This window comes from Notamacropus eugenii, chromosome 3, assembly GCF_028372415.1.
Source record: "Notamacropus eugenii isolate mMacEug1 chromosome 3, mMacEug1.pri_v2, whole genome shotgun sequence".
NCBI lineage: Eukaryota > Metazoa > Chordata > Mammalia > Diprotodontia > Macropodidae > Notamacropus > Notamacropus eugenii.
Window position 1 is genome coordinate 403,621,817 of NC_092874.1, and position 23,310 is coordinate 403,645,126.

The following is a 23,310-nucleotide window of genomic DNA, read 5'->3' on the forward strand; positions in this document are numbered from 1 at the left end:
TCAGTCTATCTTAATTTTAACTGTTACAGGATTTCAGTCTATATACTTAAAGGAATTTACATCAAATGTTAAAGCAATGCCAATAATTTAGTATAAAAAAAACCTATTCAAATCCATGAACATTTCATGTTTTACTTATTTTTTTTGGTAGAGTCTGGAAGAACTGAATTATGAAAAGGCATCAGATAACTTCATTTTGAAACTGATAGCATTATCAATCCAATACAGCTATTGTTGGGTCATTTTGTACTCCAAGGAAAGACTGAATTCAGGGTAGGTAAACAATTTCCTTCTATGCTGATATACTATAATGTGAAATGTTTTCTTGATAAGGTTAATGGGATGGAGTAAGTTAATAAGATGTTATATTTCTCTAACTTATTATCCAGTAATATTATAGCTCTGAAATCATTATACTTGCTCATGTTGATTGTCTTAAATTTTTCACATAATTTCTCATTTCCCCACTGCATTTCTCATGCAGTTCAGGGTCATGATTATCAGAGTTGAAATTCTGTGCTGGTCCACAAGGCAGAAAACAAGGGGTTTTCCTGCTTCATTAGACTGATTTTGGTGTAAATAAACATTAAACAGCTGAAAGCTTAATAGAAGTTGATTTTAAAACACTTTGATTTTCTATATTTGTTTCCCCAAAATAAAAGTAATTTTAAATGAGGGCAACCACTATTAAATTCACCAACCTAACAAGGTTTCTCATTCACTTAACAGTAGAGTGTATGTTTAATTAAAGAGTTAGAAAGCCATGTCTAGCTCATCTTAAGAGAGGGTGTTGACATCAGAATGAGCCTTGACTTCACTGACCTTGCCTCTGTGATTTTCCCCTTACTGACTTTGTTTCTGGCTCTCACCTTATCTACCCCAATATGCTATAGGATGATGGTTGCTAAACATATAAGCCAGATCACATAAAAGTCTTTATCCTCAGTTCTGCTTCCTAAGTAGTGTTTAATTTCAAGAAAATCATGTAACTCCTCTCCCTCTCCCTGTTTCTCTGTCTTTCTGTCTCAGTCTGTCTCCTTTCTCTCTTTCTCCCCACTTCCCTCTTTTTCTTTCTGTCTCCCCCTTCTCTCTCTCTCTCTCTCTCTCTCTCTCTCTCTCTCTCTCTCTCTCTCTCTTTCTCTCTCTTCTTCCCTCTTTCTCCTTTCCTCCCTCTCTTCTCCTCTCTCTCTCTCTCTTCCCTATTTCTCCTTCCTGCCTCCCCCTCCTGCTTCTCTCTCATTCATTTATCCAGCCATACAAATAGAGGCACAGAGAAATATAAATTAGGGAAATTATCCTATCTTTGATTTGTGTTCCCAGGGGATCTATACCTGTATAACACACAAAAATATTGTCATAAGTAGCAGGATTTAAGAAGATGCCTTTTGAATTATTATTTTCCAGACCCCTTTAACCTTTCTCCCTGAGAAAACAATGCTGGAGAAATATGTGAGGTGCCTCATAGAAAATCCTGATTAAGTAGAACTAGAATTAATTTTGGATACTGTTTTTAATCTTTCCTTAACAAGAAGCTTCTAGTAATATTTTAATATAGAGAAATGTTTTTCTCAATATTTTGACAGTTATATTTAGATGACAAATGAGTAGCAATATAATAACAGAGCTCTATTTTAGGTACTGTCTTACAGAAAAAACACTTCATCACCTAGCACTGATCTATGCAGCTTTGGTTCCATTTGGGTTGAAATCTGAAGAACTGGAAGTGAAGGTGTTTCTTTGAAATATTTTTGTTATTTGATGTATTTTATATATGCTAGTCATAAATGAAAATGCTACAAAAGATCATATAATCACTGAGAATAAAGATTAAAAGATTATAGGATTGGACTTTTAAGTCTATGATCCTATAAACTGAAAGGGACCTTAAATTCCAAATCTATTTGAAATAGATTTTGCAGATCTCATTTTGCAGATGAGAAATCTAGCCTTGGGGAGATACAGTAACTGGCCCAGTATCTCACTGTTAGTAAATAGTGGAGCTGGGACTTGAACTTTAACTCTAAATCTAGTCTTCTTTCTACTATACCACATGATCCACTCCAGGTTAAAAAAAAATTTTTAAAACTAGTATCAAAAGAAAGAGTAAAAGTTCAAAAATTCATGAAAAATTTACTTATCCAAAAGTTGACAGTCTATCATCCTGCTCCTAAAAATGCAAAATTTGTGAACTTAAAAGTTTAATTTGTTACTGATCACTAAAGGCTAGTCAGCCAGTCTGTCAGTTATAGATTTTGAGTGGGAAGGGACGTAAGATGATTTAGTACAGCCCCCTCATTTACAGACTTGGAAACTCAAGTTCAAAGAAATGGCACTTGAAGGATGGTGAGATTTCCCTGAGGTCACACAGCAGCAAGTGCCTGTCCTTTATCAGTGGTAGCTGATCTGCTATGTGTCCAAATTCCAGTTTTCATGACAGCTTATTAGCTTGCTCACAATTAAGGCGTATTAGAATTTAGGTAATCATATATCAGATAAATTAAGATGGTAAAGGAATACTTGTGAATGTCCCATCTGACTCTGGCATTCAGTAGAATGTCTTGAGGTGAGGTGCTTTTGTTAGGTTAATGAGGAGCATGGTAAGCATGGAAAATCTAACTAGGGCTGAAGAAGAAGTATTATACCACTTGAGGAACAACTGCAGGGCTTCTGCTGTTGGAAAAAAATTCTTTGTAAAATAATTTTAAAATATCTGTTGAAGAAAACATTTGTTTTTGTGCTAAACTTCTTTATGAATTAATTGTATTTTTATTTTGGTTACTTCTACATTGGATATAATATTTTTGTGCTTCATTGTATCAATTTGGGTAATCCATCCGAAGAAGAAATTTTCTGTCATCTCTGTCTTCTCAAACTCTTAACGCTCCTGTCTAACACTCTTAAAAATCCTTCCCAGCAGGATTACCTGCGTAGAACCTTCCTCTAGCTCTCTTGTAATTGGCTATTGAGAAAATCAAATTGATTCTGGTTTCATAATTGATTGTAAATATGTTGTAAATTTGTTGTAAATACATTGTAAAAATTGCCTAAGCCATGTTTCTTTGTCCCTGAATTCAGAAGTTCAGCTTTCCTCTCAGACCTAAATTGTCCCATAGATCACCTTAATTCAAGGAAATATATTGTCTCTACACCCCTTACTGCTCGTGTACAATTCAGAGAGATCTGTTATCTCACTAACAAGCCTTAAAGATGCAGATAGGTATCAGGAAGTCTGTTATCTCTAAAATGCTTTCTGTCCTTCAAGAAAGTCTGGACTGTTATCACTGTGATTCTAACAGGTGGACACCACCAAAGAGCTTTCCCTAGCAACAAGATGAAAGGAAGGGTTGTTATAGCCCTGCACTCCAGATTTCCATCCAGTCATATTATTTTCCGTCATCTGTGATATTTCAAACTTTGTAACCAATCATGCTCTATGCTTCCTATTCTTTGTTCTCTTGTAGTTCCCAAAACTATATTAAGGCTGGTGAGCCTGCCTCAGGGTCTTTGGTCATTGAGAGAGGCCATTGATCCAATTTATTGGTTAATGCTAGCTTAACTAATAAATTAATCATATTCAGATCATTGTCTCTCAGTTTACATCAATTTTCAAATGCAGTATTACCAACAGAACACAAGAACTACCTAGCAATTATTCCTCACACTCATTACATGATCAGCTAGCCTGCTTCTCCAGTCATAGACAGATATAATAGGAAGAATAATTATTGTTAATCTATAGTTTCCATTTTAAACAAATATAGACTAGTTTTCCAATTTAAATATGAGTTCAGTTCTATACATTTCCATGTCTGATGAACTGGTAATATTTTACCAGTGGAAGGAAAACCCCCAAATTGATTTCATCCTGGACTATATTGAATAACAGGGCTGACTTATCTTAGAATACAACAGTACAGAATAATGGTGCTGTTTTTTTGCCTGAGGAAGTATTACTTTGTTCCCTCTCAGGAAAAAATTCTACTGCTAACAGATTTGGGGAGAAGGGGTGGGAAAGACTCTTGGTCCTTTAGTCTGAATCTTACTCAAAGTATGAATCGTAACTACAGCATCCTTTCCAAATCATCTAACTTAAGCATAGTGGCCTACAGTAATCTAGAATTCACTACCTCTTTTGGCAGCTTATTCCATTTTTGAATAACTTTGATTGTGGGAAGTTTTCCTTTATGTTAATGTAATTAGGAGTCTGGCACATGTGCAGAATGCCTGGACCTGTGCTTCTCCACTTAGAGAGACCAGGGATCACGCTTCAAGGAGAATTATGATAGTGTGTAAAGAGGGTCCTTGCAGAGACTAAGGAACAAGAGAGGACATTCTGTAACTGGTTCTGGTTGGCTAGTCACATGTTGAAAAAGTGGCTGGTGGATGAGTAATAGAGACGTTCTCAAAAAAATCTGTTAGCTTCAGCTTTTGGCCGTGTTTTGCCTTAGTCCTCGTTAGGGCCTAATGATTCCCTCACTTTCAGCGACTGGGGATGGAAATGGAACCGATAAAAGGTCCATAGGGAGCCTCAGAATCCCAGCATTGCAGAGCTTGGTTAACATCCACACCAAGAGAAGCAAGGAGTTACTGTTGGGGATGACCTTCAGGTGCTAGCACAGCAAAAGCTGAGAGGACTTATCCAGCAGCACTACTGCCTTTAGATGTGAATTTTGGTGGGACCAATATGTGGCCACTGAGCTAAGTACTGAGCCAATTCTCTCAGAGACCAAGGTGGTACAAGGCAGAGTATTCCCCCTGAGGTTTTGATGAGACATGTTTGTGCTTTGCTCTTGCTACAGTCATCAAGGTTAGTGGCTAAATGGAACTAGGGTGTTAGTCACTGTTCCTTAGCAAAGGGGAGACATAGAGTAGGGTCTAGAGCTGATGGAGATAGAGAAATAAAACAACCCACTCATCCCCTCAAAATTTTCCCCCCTAGAACTCTGAAGATCAAATAGAAATGGCATGACTCTGGGAGAGACCAGGGAGCACATGTTACATGAATTAGAAATCTGCCTCCCTGTAACTTCTGCTGATCATAGTGCCGCCCTCTTTCAAGTGCCAGTCAGAACAGGTCTAACCCATCTTCCACAAATGCTTGAAGATAACTAGCCCTTTCCTGTTAAGTTTTCTCTTCACTAGGCTAAATATCATTTATCTGATCCCCAAAGAGCATGATTCCAAGTTCCTTATTGCCCTTCTCTAGATACACTTACATTTATTAGCATTACTACACAGCCTGCTAGCTGCCAGCTTCTACATCCCTAAATGTGGTAGGAGGCTCAGAAGGAAAAGTGAGGCTGGTGACCTGCACAGCCCTCCCTCACTCAAAACAAAGTCAAGTGCAAATCATGTCATCATTTCTCTGATGTCATGGTCCTCTTTGAAAAACAAAGGACGAACACAACAACAGGAGTCAGAACTCCTAGAATTCTTTTAGACCTTGATCTCAGTGCATCTGCAAAACTAAACCTTATAAGATAATTACAAATTTTGCTATAGAGATACTCTCCTAATCACCCTGATTTACAACCTCAGTGTCACTCTCAGCTCTTCACTCACAGTCTATATATCTGATTTGTTGTCATATCTTTTCATTTCTGCATTCACAGCATCTTTCAGGTAATTTCTCTTTCCTCACTCACATCACCACCACCTAGCATAAGCCTTTGTGACCTCTTACCTGCTCTATTACAACAGCCTTTTAATTGGTCTCCCTGCCTCAAGTTTCTCCCCACTATAATCCATCCTCCACTTTGCCGTCAAAGGGATCTTCCCAAAGCATAGGTCTGGCCATGGGAAGCTACTACCCAAGAAACACCAGTGCCCCCCATATACTTCAAGGATCAGATACAAGGTTCACATGTTGGCCCTTTCCTACATTTCTAATGATAGATTTCATTCCCCTCATTGAGCTGCTTGCTTTTTGTCACACGTGATACTCCATTTCCAGACAATGTGCTTTTATACAGCCTGTCTCCTATGGTTGGAGTGCCCTCTCTTGCCACTTTTTTTTTTGAAATAAGCCGGGTAGCTCAGTGGATAGAGCACTGGACCTAGAATTAGGAAGACCTTAGTTCAAATCCACCCTCAGATGTTTACAAGCTATGTGACCCTGGGCAATTCACTTAACTTTTCTGTTTGTTTCCTCAAATGCAAAATGGAGAGATAAGTAATAGCACCTATTTCCCAAGCTTGTTGTAAGGATCAAATGAGATAACATTTGTAAAGTTCTTAGCAGAGTGCCTGGATGTTATATTAACGTTTGTCCACTTCTCATCCTTCTTCTTCCTCTTGGCTTCCCTGGCTTCCTTGGAGACTCAGTTCGAATCTCCCTTGCTGCGAGAAGCTTTTCCTGGTGATCCTCAATCCTGCTGTTATTGTGTATATCTTGTATACACATCGTTGTTTGTATGTTATTGCCCTCATTAGAATGTGAGCTCCTTGAGGGAAGGAACATTTTAAGATAGGAGCAAATTTTTGTTTTTCAATTTACATATTATATTTCATTTTAATATGCCTCTCATAGATTTTATGTAGTAGCCATAACCATAGATGTGTGTTGGGTAGCTAGATGGCTCAGTGAATAGAGCACTAGGCCTAGAGGCAGGAAGACTTTTCTTCCTGAGTTCAAATCTGGCCTCAGGCACTTACTAGCTGTGTGACCCTGAACAAGTCACTTAATTCCATTTGCCTTGGTTTCCTCATCTGTCAAATGAGCTGGAGAAGGAAATGGCAGATACTCCAGTATCTTTGCCATGAAAACCTCAAATGGGGTCCCAAAGAGTCAGACATGATTGAAAAGTGACATCAATAAAGTAACATAGACTTTGATCATGTACTAACAGCAATGGTTTTTGAAGAGATTAGGTGGAAGAGTAGATCAAGGTGTTAGAACTGTTATAGGAAGACCTTAACTGGAATCTGGCCTTAGACACCTACTGATTGTATACCCCTGGGCAATTCACTTAAACTTTCTAATTATCAGTTTCCTCCTGTATAAAATGGGGATAATAGCTGCATCTACCTCCCTGAATTGTTGTGAATATAAAATGAAATTATCAAAGTACTTGGTAAACCATAAAACTATATAAATATGAGTTATAATAATTAATTAAGACTAAATTTCTTTATTCAGTCATAGAAGTGTGGTATCTTTAAGGTTCTTTTTTTAAATGGTCTGTCAATTTTTCGTAGATCATCTAAAATTTATCAATAGTATAAATTTGGAAATAAAAGTTTCATTAAATGTGCACATTTAGTATGTTTTCTAAGGAAATCATTCTTTAGAATAGTTTTACTTTGAAAGGACCTAATGAAAATAAAAGGAAAGAATAAAAGTCACGTGATGTTTGCATGGATACTAATTGAATTAATCATGTAAAAAGACTTCATATTTCTTCTTTTCCCTCTACAGAAAATTTAAGTTCATAAGATAATAATTCCAGGTCTTACTATTATAATGCCTCTAGATATCTCCAACTATTTTAAGTAGCATTGAGAAATTGCCCCCCCCCCAAAAAAAACCAGGCTAACTTTACTTTAACTATATGTGTTTATCATGCAACATCTTTTTGAGGAAAATGTCATGATATAAAACAAATGATAGTGGGTACTCTGACTCCAAAATGATTATGACAATCATTATTTTAAAGTAAATTCTTTTTTATTTATCACATGGCTTCAGATTCAGTTTACAAGTGCCTATTTTATTTAACTTTGTGTCTGGAAATTTTGATATGTGCCTTTGTAAAATAAATATTCATTTTCTGCTATTTGTTCTTAAGGATTTTTGTTTTTTAATTACTAGATAAAATCTGCAATTACTAATCATATTCAAGTTAATACTTCTCCTTGTATATATACATTTCAATAGTACCCTTATTACAGAGAGTATAATGGTAGTAGATAGCAAATTTAAAAAGGAAAATTATAAAGTTCCATAAAATGAAGGGGGAAAGAAAAAATTCTTATACCTCAGAAATGAAATGATCTGTATGCCATGTTGATCAATTACGATGAATACATTTCACTATATTAGAAACACTGGAGTTAAAGAATCACCTTGTGTTTTCTAGTCAACTGAAAACTAATAAATTATGTGATACTTTATCCTTATCATAGCCTGATGTCTAACATGGGAAAACTCTTGTAGCTTGTTATTATGCCAGGAGCAGAAGAAACTGCCCAGCTAATTCGCCAAATTGCTGACCACATCTTGACGTCCTCTAAGAGGGATCCTCACGAATGGCTGGACAAGTCTTGGCTTTCAATTTCACCATCTGAGGTATGTTTCTCAGCTGTGTTAATTATTTTTATCGATTGCAAAGTAAATAAATAATTTAGATGCTATAATATTAGTGGTATAATATTCCATTACATTTAAGTGGTATCAATCAGTTGGTATTAGTAGCCAATGAATAATTAGCACAATGTTCTGTAAACTTTGCACATAACACAGTATTTTTAAAAACCTTGTCCTTCATCAAATTCCTAACTTAAAAGGAATAGGTGTATTAAATTGGATGAAAAAACAATAAAATCTTTAGAACTTAGGTGATTCAATCATTTTATTCAGCAACTACCCTGAAAAAGTGACAAATGGAGTTGTAGAATATTTTAGTTAGATAAATTTACTTTATCAGTTAACTACTAAGCATACTACATCATTACAAATGCTTACTTATAGACTTAAAACTTCCCAAGTTTTCATGCCAACCCCAAAATTGCCTGATTCTTTAGTTTTAAATTCATAAATATTATCACAAACCTTTTTTAATGTTGAAAAAAATCTAGAAATTATTTAAAGATTCCTCTACTGTTTGTCAAATTATTTGTAAACCCATATATATATTATACATATTATACACATTGTATATAAGTATATATGATATGATCATATATAATTATATTACATAGATATATTTGGAACTCTTAAAATCTTATGTAAGTGCCAACTATTATTATTCTTGTGGGTTCTGAGCCTTACCTAATATCAAGAAGCTTCTCTTTCTATGATCATAATCTATTTGAGACCTGTAATGCTAAGTGGCATTATAATTAGACCAGACCTACCTTGGGTTCTCAAAAACTATGCCAGCTGAGTGAAGCCCTGGCTGGACCTGCCAAGATATAAAAGCTTCAGGTATGCATCTAGTGATGTACTGTATTTCTCTTGCCTGAGAACCATTCTAGCTAAGTTCAGAGAGGTTTTTCACTAGCTTAGCCACAGAATGATGAATTGTTTTGGCCACAGGAACTTTTGAAGACATTGTACTAAGTCATACAAGAGTCGCATTGATGACGTGTACTGCTGAAATCACACGCTTTTGGTTTGGATATGGGGCCACAGTTAATGTTTTACTATATCAAATTTTGAAGTAGAAAAAAAGGAATATTTTCTTCTATGTGAAAAAAGGCCCTGTAAGCCATTTCCAAAATATATACATATATTTTCCAGCAGTTAAGCCAGCATCAGCCTTACTTACTGAATACAGAGATAGTATAGCCATCCCTGAGCATAGCAGATCAGGGCCACATACCCAAAATCTATGCTTTAGGGAGAAGGGCCTGATTAGTGTATTATGTAAGAAAGTGGGAAGAGGAAGAGGTGCTTAAAGCCTGACTATAATCATATAATTGGCATGTAAAAGGACCCTAAGGGACTGAAAATTAGGGATTGCTATTTAGTAATAAAAATTGCACAGCTCTCTTTGGTCTATATGATGCTCTTGAGATATCGCCTCTTTCTCTTTGAGGCTGCCTTTAATGTACATTTTAATGCGATTTCAATGTTAGGAGGAAAAGAATTGTTCCTAGCAAAGTGCTTTGTACATAGTAAGCAGTCAATAAGTGATTATTGAATATGAGTCTAATTAATCTTGGGTCTTGAACATCACTACAATGAGCTTTTGACAACTGGCACTAAAAAGAACAAACCTGTGACCAGAGACTTACAGTTTCCAAATAATCTGATCTTTCAGACTGCCTTCCAACTCTGTGTTCTGTTGGTTCTACTTGTAGTACCCTAGGATGTTTTAGTTGGCTATATACTCTAAGGCATCAGGGTGATGGATCATAAATCAAAAGATCTCTTTCTATTTTTCTAAAAGAAAACTAAGAAAGAGAACAAAGAAATAAAATCACTTAAACTTTATTAAATACAGCTAATACCTAAGCTAAGGACAGAGCTAATTTCCTGAGTCTTCTAAAACCATCCACTTAAGCCATTAGTGCCACTAAGTATTCCCTAGGTTAATTGTTTATGGCACTTTACTACTTCCCAACATATGCATCTATTCTTATTCTTTTCTTGTTTTCCTCTCAGTTTTTAAACTTTCTTTATTTCTCCTTTCCTATCTTCCTCTTCATTTTGTATGGAATTTATTATCATCAGTAGCATTTTTTAAACTCTAATAATGACCCTCCAGCCTTAAAAAATAAAAATTGGTGATCCCTGCTCGAATGTACATCTTAAGTCTAGTATCATAATTTGACTCAAGAGTTCTGATATTATTAGTGTTTGCTCTGTTTTGCTCTAATGGCAAACTGCCTGAGGAACTTATGAACTAGTTAATATTATTAGCACTTTTATATTTATTATAAAACTAAAATCTTATCCATTAAAAGTTACAAGACTTTCTGTGAATGATGTAACTAAAGAGCCAGCTAAAGGCTCATCTAATCATGGCATACTCTGTGTAGTATTTGCTGGGCTTGCCGTTCCCATCCACAAAAGCCCAGAAAGTGTGGAAATAGGCCATGGAGGTAGTAAAGGTAGATGCAGGTCTCTCTAGACAGTGAGATGTCCAGAGGTCTGAGTCAGGCAAGGTAGATACATGATCTTCCTAAGCTCTTCACAGAAGGCCAGGGGTGTTCTGGAACCAACTTATAACCAGCTCATGGATACCAATTGTTAAATTTTCAGGGTAAGCTTTTACATCTCAGAAACTGGCAAACACTACAAATCAGGGCTTGATTTATTGTTTTGTTGACTATTAGACTTAAGAAAGTGATGGCAAAAATGTTAATAATGCAGATTAAATTTAAAAGTGTGTTGTATGTACATTTTTTTCTCAGGAGGTTGGATGTTAGATTTTTACCAGCACATCCCTGCATAAGACCTTCATGAAATTGAACATCTGGAAACCATGATAATGTACTCATCAGTTACAACACTGATGTAGCTAGCAAATAACTGTTCTTTAGAAGGGGAACTCTGAAGGCTTCAAAATAAAGGAGCCAGCTAGAGAAATACCTTTTAGTTGTGCTGCAACCAACCCTTTGGATAAACTGAAACAAATGCTCCTAGATTCTTTGTTCCAAGAAGCCATCTTGCCCTTCTCTAATCCTACCTCCCATAGCCCCAAACACACTAAATTACATAAAAAGAATCATTATGAAAAGCCTGACCATTTTTAAAATCTTTTTACCCAGGATGAAATGTGTTTACTTAATTTTCCATGTATCAATCCCTTGGTGGCTCAGCTTATGTTAAATAAAGGACCATCACTGCCTTGGCTGCTCTCTGCAACCCTTGATCAACTTCAAGGACTTCTGCCTGAAGTTCCCTCCAAAGTGTTAAAGGTCAGTTATCTACAGTTCATGTTTCAGAAGAAAAGCATCTAAATTTGATCTTCTTGTTTCACAGTTAATGAAATACTAATTTATTTGAACATATTACTTTGTGAAACTTTAATTGGCTATTAGTCATTTAACATTCATTAAATCAATAGCCATTTATTAAGTGCCCTCAATGTGCAAAATACCAGGTTCTAGGGGCGACAGACACTATTCCTGTCTTCATGGAGATAACAATTTAGTAAGGAGGATACTGCAGCTACAGAAATATATAATATTATACAATCAACATACTAGAATTATACTGCGCACATGGAGGAGAATAGTGGGAGATAAAGCTAAAAAGGGTGAAGTCAGCTTATTGAGCATCCTGTTAAGGATAAGGAGTTTAGGGTTTCTTCATCAGGAGACTTTGAACTATTATGAAGGGCTATGAAGAGAGGAATATTATGATGAGATCTTATCACACTATTGATTGTACTGTCCTTTGTGTGTGTAATCATTTATATAGTGCCTACTATATGCCAGACACTGTGTCAAGCACTTTACAAACATCTCATTTGATCCTCACAACAACTCTGAAAAGTAGGTGCTGTTATTATCCTCATTTCACAGTTGAGGAAACTGAAGCAAATAAATGGTAAATGATTTGCCCAGAGTCACACAGCCAGGAAGTGTCTGAGGCAGGATTCAAACTCAGGTCTTCCATATTCCAGGCTTGATTCCACTATACCATCAGATGCTGCTATGCTGTGATTAATCTGTTATCTACACTGTATTATATTTTGATTTATTTTGTCAAATATTTCACAATTACATTTTAAACTGGTTCAGAGTTTTGCCTGCTGCTTATGACCCTTGGGCAACATTTGACATCTCTGGTATATGTTATTTTCTTGGCTCTGCTTGCTTCCCTCAGCATCAGTTCATGTATATCTTTTCTTGCTTCTTTGTATTCATCACGTTCATTGTTTTTTAATAGAACAGTAATATTCCTTTATAGTCGTGTACTATAATTTGTTTAGTCATCCCCCAGTCAAAGGAGTTAGCCATCTCTTAAATGCATTGCATTGGTTTTCTTGGTTACCACAGCATGCTCTCGTGAATTAATTATAAACACTACTTTAGTGATTTCTAGATCTGGATCTCTAGCCCCAAACTCTCCCATCAAATCCAATCCTGTATTCCTAACTGCTTACTAGACTCATCAACTGGAATGAGTCCCACCAGTACTTTAAACTCACTATCTCTCCCCATAATCATTATCATTCCCCCAAAATTTATCCCACCTCCTAACTTCCTCTTTTATAAGAGAGTTAAAGCCTGAAGAAGCCTTGGGGATTATCTGATCCATTCCTTTTATTTTATAAATGAAGAAACTGAAACCCAGAGATGTTAAGTGATTTGACCAAGGTCACAAAGACACTAGTAAAGGATAAAGATTTAAAGTAGGGAGAACCATTAGAAAGCTGCAGCAGTAGCAGAGAAGTGGTTTTGAAGCTCTCTAATAGAGTGGTGTTAGTGGAAATAGAAAAGATATAAGAAATACTGTAGAGGTAGAGTTCATAGGACTTGTTGACTGACCATATAGAGGAAAGTGAACAAGGGGGAAGTCAAATGCCAAAGTTTCATCCATGGATGACTAGGTAAACAATGGTACTTTTCATTAAATATTGAGTTTGAGGGACATATAGATAGAACTATTCATTAGGCAACTGAAAATTTGTATCTGGAGCTCAGGGGAAACATGAGCTAGAAATCCATAGATTTGTAAATTATGCGCATCGAAGTGATGCTGAAGCCGTAAGTGTGGAAAAGATTGCCATTTGAAAGGGTCATAATCAAAGAGAAGTTCCATGATGACAGGGCTTACCAGCTTATGAAGTAGGAAGAGGAAAAGAAGCCAAAGTTAGGGAGAAAACCCGGAGTGTGGGGCCTGAAGCCAAGCAAGTGAACACTGTCAAGTGTCAGAAGATTGACAGTGTCCACTGTTAAGAGATGTAAACAAGGATGACACTGGAAGAGTCACTTAGGAGGTAAGTGATAATCTTTAAGAGAGCAGTTACTACTCTGTTATTCAGAGTTAAGCCACATTAGAGGGGGTTGAGGAGTAAATGGATAGAGATGTGGAGGGTAGACTTTCCATAAATTTGACAGTAAAAATTAGGAGAAAAAATATCTTGGTAACTTAAAACAAGAGGGTCAAAACAAGGTGTTTTTTAGAAACAAGCTGAGCATATTTGTAGAGAGAAGAAAAGATGCCAGAAGACAATGAAAAGAAAAGAGAGAAACAAATTCATGGAGGAAACAGGAACAAGGGTACTTTCTCCCTAAAATATGACACTAAGATATGGACACAATAATGCAGATGTAGAGCAGGATTCTCACCTCCTTTGTCCTTTACACTATGTTTCTCTTATTTTGTTTTAATTTCTAAGTAGGCTTTTTAAAAATTGATGTCTTGCTTTTTTTTCATCATGATACTTTCCTTGTTCCACTGTCTCTTTCCCTTCCAGTCATCTTATATAATTCAAATTATAATAATATAAATATAATTCAAATTCAGAAAAAGAAAGAAAAAGTACCATAAATAACCAGCACATCAAAAAAATTTTAAAATATATGCAGTATAAAATACATATGGACCTCCCATCTTTGCTGAGGGGTAAGTGTATCATCTCATATATCTTCTTTTGGGCCATGCTTGTACTTTATAATTTTCCAGCATTCACTTTACGTTTTGTTTTTTCATTTATGTTGTTGTAATCCTTATTTGTTTTGTGTTCCTGGCTTTGCTTTACTTCACTTTGTAGAATTAATTTAAATCTTTCCATGCTTCTCTCAACTCATCACATTTATCATTTCTAAACAGCACAGTAATATTCCATTACATTCATATACCACAATTTGTTTAGCAATAGTGCTATGCCTCTTAATGCAGGTAAAAACATCAGCTTTCTTGGTTACTATATCATGCTCCCATGAGTTCCATTATAAACTTTTCACTGGCGACTCCTGGATCTGTACAGCCAGCCCTGAACTCCCCCATCGACTCCAGTTCTCCATTTCTGGTTGCCTACTATACTCCTCAATAATTCAAGCTCAGTATTTACCCCCCAGAATCATTATTATTCCTCTCAATGTTTGCTCATAAGACCAGAGAGCTAAAAAAGGAACCTTGGGAGTCATCTAATCCAACCCCTTTATTTTACAAATAAAGAAACCGAAACCCAGAGAAGTTATGATTTGGCCAAGGTCAGGTAGATGTTAAATGGTAGAGTCAGGATTTTAACCAGGGCTCCCTACTCCAAATCTAGTGCTCTTTCCATGGCATATGCTATCTCCTTTATGTTGAAGTCATGACTATATGCCCAAAAACCCAGGCTTGAAAATTAAGACTTATCTTTGGCCATTCTTTCTCTTTCATGTGCCAAATACTGTGGATAGCTTTCAAATTCCTCACTTCTCCTTTCAACACATACTGCTTCCTCCTACTTATGCTATTGTTATAACTTCCCTTTTGTTGATCTTTTAGCTTTCTTATAGTTTATAAACATGAATGCAAGAATTAGACTTTCTGAACAACTGTTAGATATTGTAAACTCAGATCAGTTTTGCATTTGTTGAACTCATTTCAAATAAAATTTTGCTTTGAGACTCCCAGACTAAAGTGTCACTCCTCTAATCTATCCTCCAGAGTTGTCAAAGCGATATTTCTAAAGCACATATCTGGCCATATTGCAATAGCTTCCTAAATGGTCTTTCTGTCTTCTGGCCCCTCATCTCTCTAATATGTATAATTTTCCTAGTGCACAAGTGTAATCACAATTCTCTTTTGCACAAAAATCTTCAATCTCCCATTACCTACAAAATAATATACAACTTCTTAATCCTGGCTAATTCAAGATTGTTCATAATTTATCTCCAAACTGCCTTTCCAACATTATTTCACAGCTCTTCTTCTCACACTATGCTCCAACCAAACTGAACTACTTGCCATTTTCTGAGATGTCCTCCCTCTCCCACCTTCAGGAATTTATACAAGATATATCCTTGAAATCATGCCTCAGACTTGCACACATCTACTGTTGAAATCATTCTTTTTCTTTGTGGCCTAAATAACGTGCCAACTCCTCCAAAAGCCTTAAAAATGGTCCTTCCTCAGATTTCTTGTGCTGTCTTGTTTGACCTCTTAGGCATCTAATCAAATAAAAACTTGTATATTTATGAGTGTACATGTCTCTATTCTTACTGACTAGTGGCTAGCAAAGTGCCTCAAACCCATTAAGTAGACACTAACTTATTAATAAATGTTAAGTTAAACTAATTATTGACTGTATTTTGCTGTTTTCAATTCTCTGGAATTTTTTTTAGCACTTCTCTGAGATTACTTCTTTGTTCAAGATTGGTTCTTCCCTGACAACATCACCTCTAATTTCATCATATCAAGAAAATGGATACCAGCCTGGTACCATCTCTTCTCAGTGTTCGATCTCAGATTCTTCAGCATTCATCATTCGAGGACAGGATGAGTATTATTGTCATCCAAAATCATATGAAAAAGTGCCTGAAGATACAAGTCTATCTTCAAATTATACCACTTCTCTTACAGGACCAAGTGAAATGCAATGTATTTTACCATCTTCAAAATCTTATGAACAAATGAACTACTGGGAAGATTCCAATTTGAACCCACACCAACCACAGGATATTGCTTTTCTAAATAACGTAGAATCCAGAAGAACAGCTGGCACTTCCTTCCTAAAGCAGAATGATTCAGAGTCAGATGTCTTTTCTTCGGGACTGGCCCAAATGAATTATGAAGCAAGAATGACTGAGACTGTTGCTAACTCTGACTGTATAAACTATAAGGGAAAAGACATACATATAACAAAAGGAAAAATAAAAGAATTGGATTCCCCCATCTTTTCACTAGAGAACTCTGAATATCCTGCTACCTGGAATTTTAAGAATAACATACTAGAATCACAAATCCATTCTCCAAAACTGCAATATGGTAAAGAACACAGCTCATATGATACATGGTTCCCTAAAAAAGACAATTTAAATACAGCCTCTAACCCCTTTAGGTTTCAACAAAATTGTGTGTCTGATGAATTAAAAGGCTTCATGTGTGACAGGCTAGATGCTCAGGCAGACAAAACTTCCTGCAAAGGATTACTAGGTTTCTCCAATGTGAATTCATTTGCACATAATTCCTGTACCTATAATTTAAATGCAACCTCAGAAAAATTCAACAATCTGTATGTCCAGCAAACATCTGGAAGATATTCAAGACAGAAAAGACACATTGCAACTTCATCAAATTTAGCAGACAATGATTCATTAACAGGTAACAACTATTATTAATTGTTGAGAATAATTTCAAATTAAATTTAATTATCATTGATTTTATGAGTTAAAAAAGACAGCCAGGGTTTCTTATGAATTTTTTTCATTTCGTTTTAAAAATCAATACATTTGTTTGGGTTTGTTTATTAACATGCGTTACGCAAACATATTGTAAGAATAAAATGAAGTAGCACACTTGAAAGCCTACTAATTTAAACTTGTATAAAAGTTATCTCTTTTGGTAGGATCACTTGACTGGTAGAATGATGTAGGTAGAATGATGCTCCTTAGTAAAGGAGCAGTCCGAATTCAGGAAGACCTTAAAGTTCTGTCTGACACACACTGGCTGTATAACCTTTGGCAAGTGCCTTAACCTCTTAGTGCCCTGGTGAATTCTCTAAGTTATAGATGAATTTCTGGTGGAGGGAGTTTCCATACCAATGAAATCACAGGTCCAGCCTAAAAAGGAACACCAAAACTCTACAGGAAGATCAAAAGACCATGGTGGTAGCCTAGATGTCAGCAAATAACGACTATCTGAAATGATCTGTTCTTGGCCTTGTGCTGTTTTAACATTTTTATCAACAATTTACATAAAGGCATAAATGTTATGCTTATCAAATCTACTGCTCATACAAAGTTGGGAGAGTTGATATAATAGCTGACTGAATCAAAATACAAAAAAATGTCAACAGGTTAGAATAGTAGCTAACACAAAACTAATATGAAACTTAATTAAGATCTTAAAATCTTAAACTTGCATTCAATTAGCAATTTTACAACTACAAAAAGGTGAGGCTTAGCTAGGCGAGTTAAATTGGATTAGCTCTGGCAAGAAAATGGGCCACCTTGAAGAACGAGGCAAAGGAAACAAAGTAGGGGAAGATGTAGATGAGTTTAAGTTTGGCATAAAGAAGATAAGGAAATTTGCAAAGAAGTCTTACTTAGTAAAGGAAGAAGTGAGATCATCTACTAAAAGGGAGTGTGGGGGCGGGGAGAATAGAATAGGAATTGCACTGGGGGTTTGCGGAGGTAAGAGTTTAGAATAGATGCTATACAGTGAATGTGAGATTAGAGAGCAGAAGAAAACTGAAAGTCTGTGATGCAACAGGGAGAGTCCAATTGAGATCAGATTAGCAGCGGGCATAACTGCAGGACTTGATGCGGCAGCATTCAGCCACAGGACAGTAGGTACATGGAAGGTCTGACAGTCTGAGTGGCCAAGAACAAGGGTATGAAGAACATAAGGATGCCAGATATGGTGTAGTTGTACTACTTAACTACAGGGTCAAGACCATAGAGTGGGAGAAATGAAGCCACATAAGGGGTGAGAGACCAGGACAACAGAGTGGGATGGAGGAGCTTAAGAATAAAGAAGGGTAAAGTTGTGGGTCACAGGAAGTGATTCCATAAGATAAGCCTAAATCCTACGAATCTGTGACTAAAGGCTTTCCTTTAGAAATTTTAATATATCTACAAAACTTCCAACTGTTTTCTCTTGTGACCAGTCTCTTTCTACCTTATAACCGTATAGTTCATTTTAAAAATTCTTCTATTTCTTGCTAATTAGCACTTCTGTACTTATCTTTTCATAACTGTATTGAACTTCAATCTCATTCTCCCAAGATGCTAGCTAGATCTTTTCCAGGAAAATGTCACCTGTGTTTTCACTGAGCATACTTTCTACTGAATAGCACAGAGTCAAGTACTGTAGAGAGTTCCAAAAGTTCTAGTCCCAGACTCCCCAGAACATAAAATGTACTGGTGTTAAATGTAATGACAAAAACAACCGATACATAAATATTTATGTTTTATGGGGGTTTTCCTAGTTTAATATTTACTTAGTTTGATTATTATAACTATTTAGATAACTGGGAGTGGTAGATGATACTAGAAAAGATTTCCAAGTGGATTTTGCAGGATATAAAAGAGTGTTATTGAATACCTATAAAAAGTGCATTTTATCAGGTATACATGAGAAAATTCCCTGAATTGGCTGTATACAATAAAACAAATAAAAAATTAAAAACCAAAGATTTGAGTAGTCAGATAATTACTAATTCTTCATTTGTTAGATTGATAAAATACCTTTCCCATCCCTTTTTTTAATTTACAAAGAATTTTGAATTTGAATAGGCCAAGAAGTAACAATAAATGTAAACCTTAGAAAAACAACAGTCAGTTCAAGAGCTTGTGGAAGTGCCATATGCAGCTGGCTTAGCTCTTTGAACTAGATGGAGAAAATAGCTGCTGCAGCTGGTTTCCCTTAGATACCAGTGCTGACGCCTCGAACTATTCTGCAATTCCTTTGAGGGCTGTCAGTGGCAGGCCAAGACTCCTCACGGTTTCAGTTTGAAAATACCATGAATTACTGTGCCTCTAATAATATTTTAGGATTTTATTACCCAATCATCTCAAAATTACCCTGTAGACTTTACATTTATTTCACATTTGTATATACATTAAAGACATCTCAATGCAGTAGAAGATGCTAAGTATGGAGTTAAATACCCAGGCTCCTTCCTCTGCTGCTCACAACTTAGATGACCTCAGAAAGCCACTTCCTCTCCTCTCTGGTTATTCTTCATATACAAAATTAAGAGAGTGGAGATGACCTTTGAGGTGCCTTTCAGTACATACTATTTGATCCTGCAACAAAAGAGGGAATAGCATAATAGACAGAGGTCTGGTCTTGGAGTCAAAGAGACCTGAGTTCAAGTCATGCCTCTGACCTATTTTGACTGTATGACCAAGGGCAAATTACTTAACTTCTCAGTGCCCCTAGTCAACTCTATTAGGCTATAAATGACAGAGGAAGTTGCTGATCTACACTTATGATGGCAGTTTGGCCTAAAACCTAAATAAAACCAAAGGTCCTAGGACCCAGGTGCTAGGATCCACTGGTCCAGGGTCCCTCTGAATGACTCAAACTGTTGGTAAAGATAGACCCCAAAGCCCAGACTCACTAAAGAAGGCACATGTACTGCTTGAATGTGCACTTAAAGAAACTTAAGGACCCATATGTATGACAGAAATACCTGTACAAACCTAAGGAAAAAGCTGGATAAGATAAGGAGTGAAAGCCAGGCAACAGAGACCAGAAGAGCATGAGACTCACAGTACCAATCTCACCCCATGCCACAGTCCAAAGACAGCCAGGGCAACATGTCTCTGGATGAACCACGGGTCATTAACCTACACATCTTATTTATACATGTCTGCTCCCCCTCTTTCTCTCCTCTCTCTGTAATATGTAATATTAATATATATGTGTGTGTATGTATATAGGGTATATATATATATTTACACATACATGTTCATAACCTATATGAACGATAGGTCATATTTCCTAATTTTTTAAGGATGATACAAACTACAGTTGGTTCTTTCTTATGCCCTAATTCGTGAAAGTTTACTGACTCCTTCCAACAGTCAGAAGGCCATGTCTTAGTGGCATCTTAGCAATTTCTCCCTGCTTTTCACTCCAGGTAAGAGCATATATGGTTTAAAATAAGCATTTTACTAATATGAAAATTTTGAAATATACATTACACCATGTAGAAAAAGTTGTATTTTATGTTTTAAAATGCAGTAATCGAAAAAGTCATATCTTTTTAATATAGTTGTAATTTAGTAATTTAGCAGTAAGTAATACATGTATTGGACAGTTTCTTTATACCCAAAATCCATTTATAAAGCTAAAACAAACTACTTTCATAGCCACTGTCTGTTGTGATAAGCCACAAAATAGTTTTCCTTTTCTTTTCTCCATAGATTTGATATATTCTCAGCAACCCCAAATCAAAAAAAGGAGACTAGTGTATGAAAAAGTCCCTGGAAGAACCGATGGTCAAACACGCCTTAGGTTTTTTTGAAGAAGCACCAGGCCAGTTACTATATTGTAAGGAGCTTTGGAATATATTATCACTGTACGAAGCTCTATTCAGAATGTTGGTATATATTTAAGAAAAGGTTATTCTCCAATTCTCAATATTCTAATGAAATTAAATTTCCAAGAAATGTATGTCACCTTCTTCTATAATTTATATTTTCATAAATTATAGTGTCCAGAATTCAGTTAATTTTAGAGAATGAAATTATTCCTTGTTACCCAAAAACTCCATGCATCTGGAATGAAATAAAGCAGTACGAATCACAATCTTTGAGCCAGTGTAACCCTTTCAAGTCAGAAAGTAAAAAAGAAAGAGCAGAGCCATCCCTCTGAGACAAGGAAGTGCCTAAAACTGAGCTTGAAAGTAGAGCCTCCTTTAATCTGCTACTTTATGATGACTCCCACTGAAAGCACACAATAAGAAAAATACTGTGATCCTAAGTAGTAGAAACATGTTTTTGACATAAGTCTTATGTGTAATAGGGACTGCCTGCCAGGCATTTTCTTTCCAAGTTCCAGGCAAAGTGCAGTATGGTGTTCAGGTATTCTACCCCAGTTCTTTGTGTCCTTACTTTATTATATTTTTCATGTATGCGAAGCACTGTGCAAAACTTAAAGCAGCATGTAAATGTTAGCTTTCATAATGATTTCAGAAAGTTGGCCACAAATTTTAGGATTGTAGGGCAATGCTGGAGAGAGTGGTGTATTCAGCAGTATTTATGTACAAATGAAATTTGTTCGGTCTGGAGAACTAGAAAAACTAGGATATGCACTTCCAGTTTTAAAAGACTGTGTTCCTTAGCAAATCAGCTGCTTCTAGTGTCTCAGGCATAAGATATTGTATTAGAATTCTTCATACCAATTTAGAATAGCTTAAGAAATACTTATTTATCCAAACAGTTAAAGAAGCCTCATCATTTCTGGGTTACCAAAATACTACATGTTGATATGTCCCCATAACTGCACAAAATAAGATCCCCTTCTGCAATACATTATGGGTGTGTGGTTTGCTAAGGAATTTCTACTTTTGCAAAGCATCAGTTAGCACTCTGGCCTGCAATTTTGGATGATACAATTATGATGACCAAAATATCAAATACGATTAACTAAATTAAATTATTTAAACAATAGATGTTGGTAACAGTTATCCTTTTCATAAAATGAGCCTTGTTGACGTCATATGCCAACAGTAACTGAGGAGGATAACAGGCTACTGCTATAAAATGGTAATTTAATCATCTCTTGGACAAAGATGGTACCATCCCTTCCTTACCAAGATTTCTAAATACTTGACAGAAACAACAGAATCAATACAATGTAGGTATTAAAAGTTCAAATATGTTTTTTAAAATATGTGAGGAAACCCAAAAAGACTTATGTTTGGCCTTGAAAAATCACAGCACAACCAGCCTTATTTTTCTCATTTACTGAGGGGAAGAAAAAGTGAGGTCTGAGTAAGACCCAGGGTCTGTTGACTATTCTTAACTATTTTTGGTTGTTTCTGGCTTAACCACTTTCCTTCCATTGGCTTTACAGACTTTGCAGTAATCTAGGGAACTGTTTCTTAAATCTCTAAGCCTAGGAAACTGCTTCCTCCCTATTAAAGTCTCAGTCTACAAATATAAGTAACTGAAGATGCTTTGGTTTTAAGGACAAATTCACTGTGGTCCTTTGGCTCTACTTGTGCCCCTTCCTGTCATCAGAACCTGAAAAACCTCTATTATAACATATAAACACACACATGTGTGTATGGTATGGAGAAGTAGAGGAGGGTTTAAAGAAAATGTAAATAGAAAACCTTGAGGACTGATACAGGCAAAGTCCCAGGGTTCCCCATTTCCTCAGGCTAATAATGATGGAAAGGAGACACCTATGGTGTCTTCTCATTTTACAACTGTTCAGAAAACAAGGAGCTGGACTAACTGCATCCAAGACAAACGAATATTCAATTCTGATTCTCAGAGGCTTTGCTAGAATAAAGTTTCCCATACATAGGTCATAAGGAGAACTACAAAGCCTTCTAAAAGAAAACTAATATGATGTTTAAAAGACCATCAAACCATGCATTAATACTGAAATGACTTGCTAGGATTTTTTAATGGGGGGTGGGGGGAGAAATACTATCAGAATAGTTTATCTGAGAAGTCTATCTTGTCTTCAATTAAATTTTAATGCTTATTCTGTCATCACACTCCCTCAGCCTCACAGCGTGGCTGCTAGCAAAGCTAGCCAATGCCTGTTGCCGTTACAAATCTAGTCCCACTCTTTACCATCATGAAGCTGAGACCCTCCTCTTTTACAAAGAACTCTGAGGAGGCTACAGCGTCTTTGCTCCATGCACTGCTAATAAGACAATGATTATGTTGTCGTTGTTCTCATCCATACTATTATGAACTTGTATTACTAGAGCACCTTATGGCTTAAAACAATAGCTATAACCTCCAATCTCTTCCCATTCTCCAGGTTCATCACCCCTGGCCTTAGTC

The 23,310-nt window shown here is 36.2% G+C and overlaps 1 protein-coding gene across 8 annotated transcripts in view; it reads left to right on the forward strand.

Annotated features, from left to right (window-relative positions):
* The window catches only part of SHOC1 (shortage in chiasmata 1), a 114,262-nt gene extending 92,758 nt beyond the window's left edge, over nucleotides 1–21,504 (forward strand). For 6 of the 8 annotated variants that reach the window (XM_072598087.1, XM_072598083.1, XM_072598085.1 and 3 more), the window contains 6 exons: nucleotides 152–273; nucleotides 1,636–1,729; nucleotides 8,156–8,287; nucleotides 11,437–11,586; nucleotides 15,955–16,933; nucleotides 20,707–21,503. In XM_072598087.1, the coding sequence (XP_072454188.1) occupies nucleotides 152–273; nucleotides 1,636–1,729; nucleotides 8,156–8,287; nucleotides 11,437–11,586; nucleotides 15,955–16,933; nucleotides 20,707–20,807 (1,578 nt within the window). In that variant the 3' untranslated portion in view covers nucleotides 20,808–21,503. Of the gene's footprint in view, nucleotides 1–151; nucleotides 274–1,635; nucleotides 1,730–8,155; nucleotides 8,288–11,436; nucleotides 11,587–15,954; nucleotides 16,934–20,706 lie in introns of all 8 variants that reach the window. The other 2 variants (XM_072598089.1, XM_072598090.1) reach the window with 1 other exon arrangement.
* The last annotated feature ends 1,806 nt before the right edge of the window (nucleotides 21,505–23,310 follow it).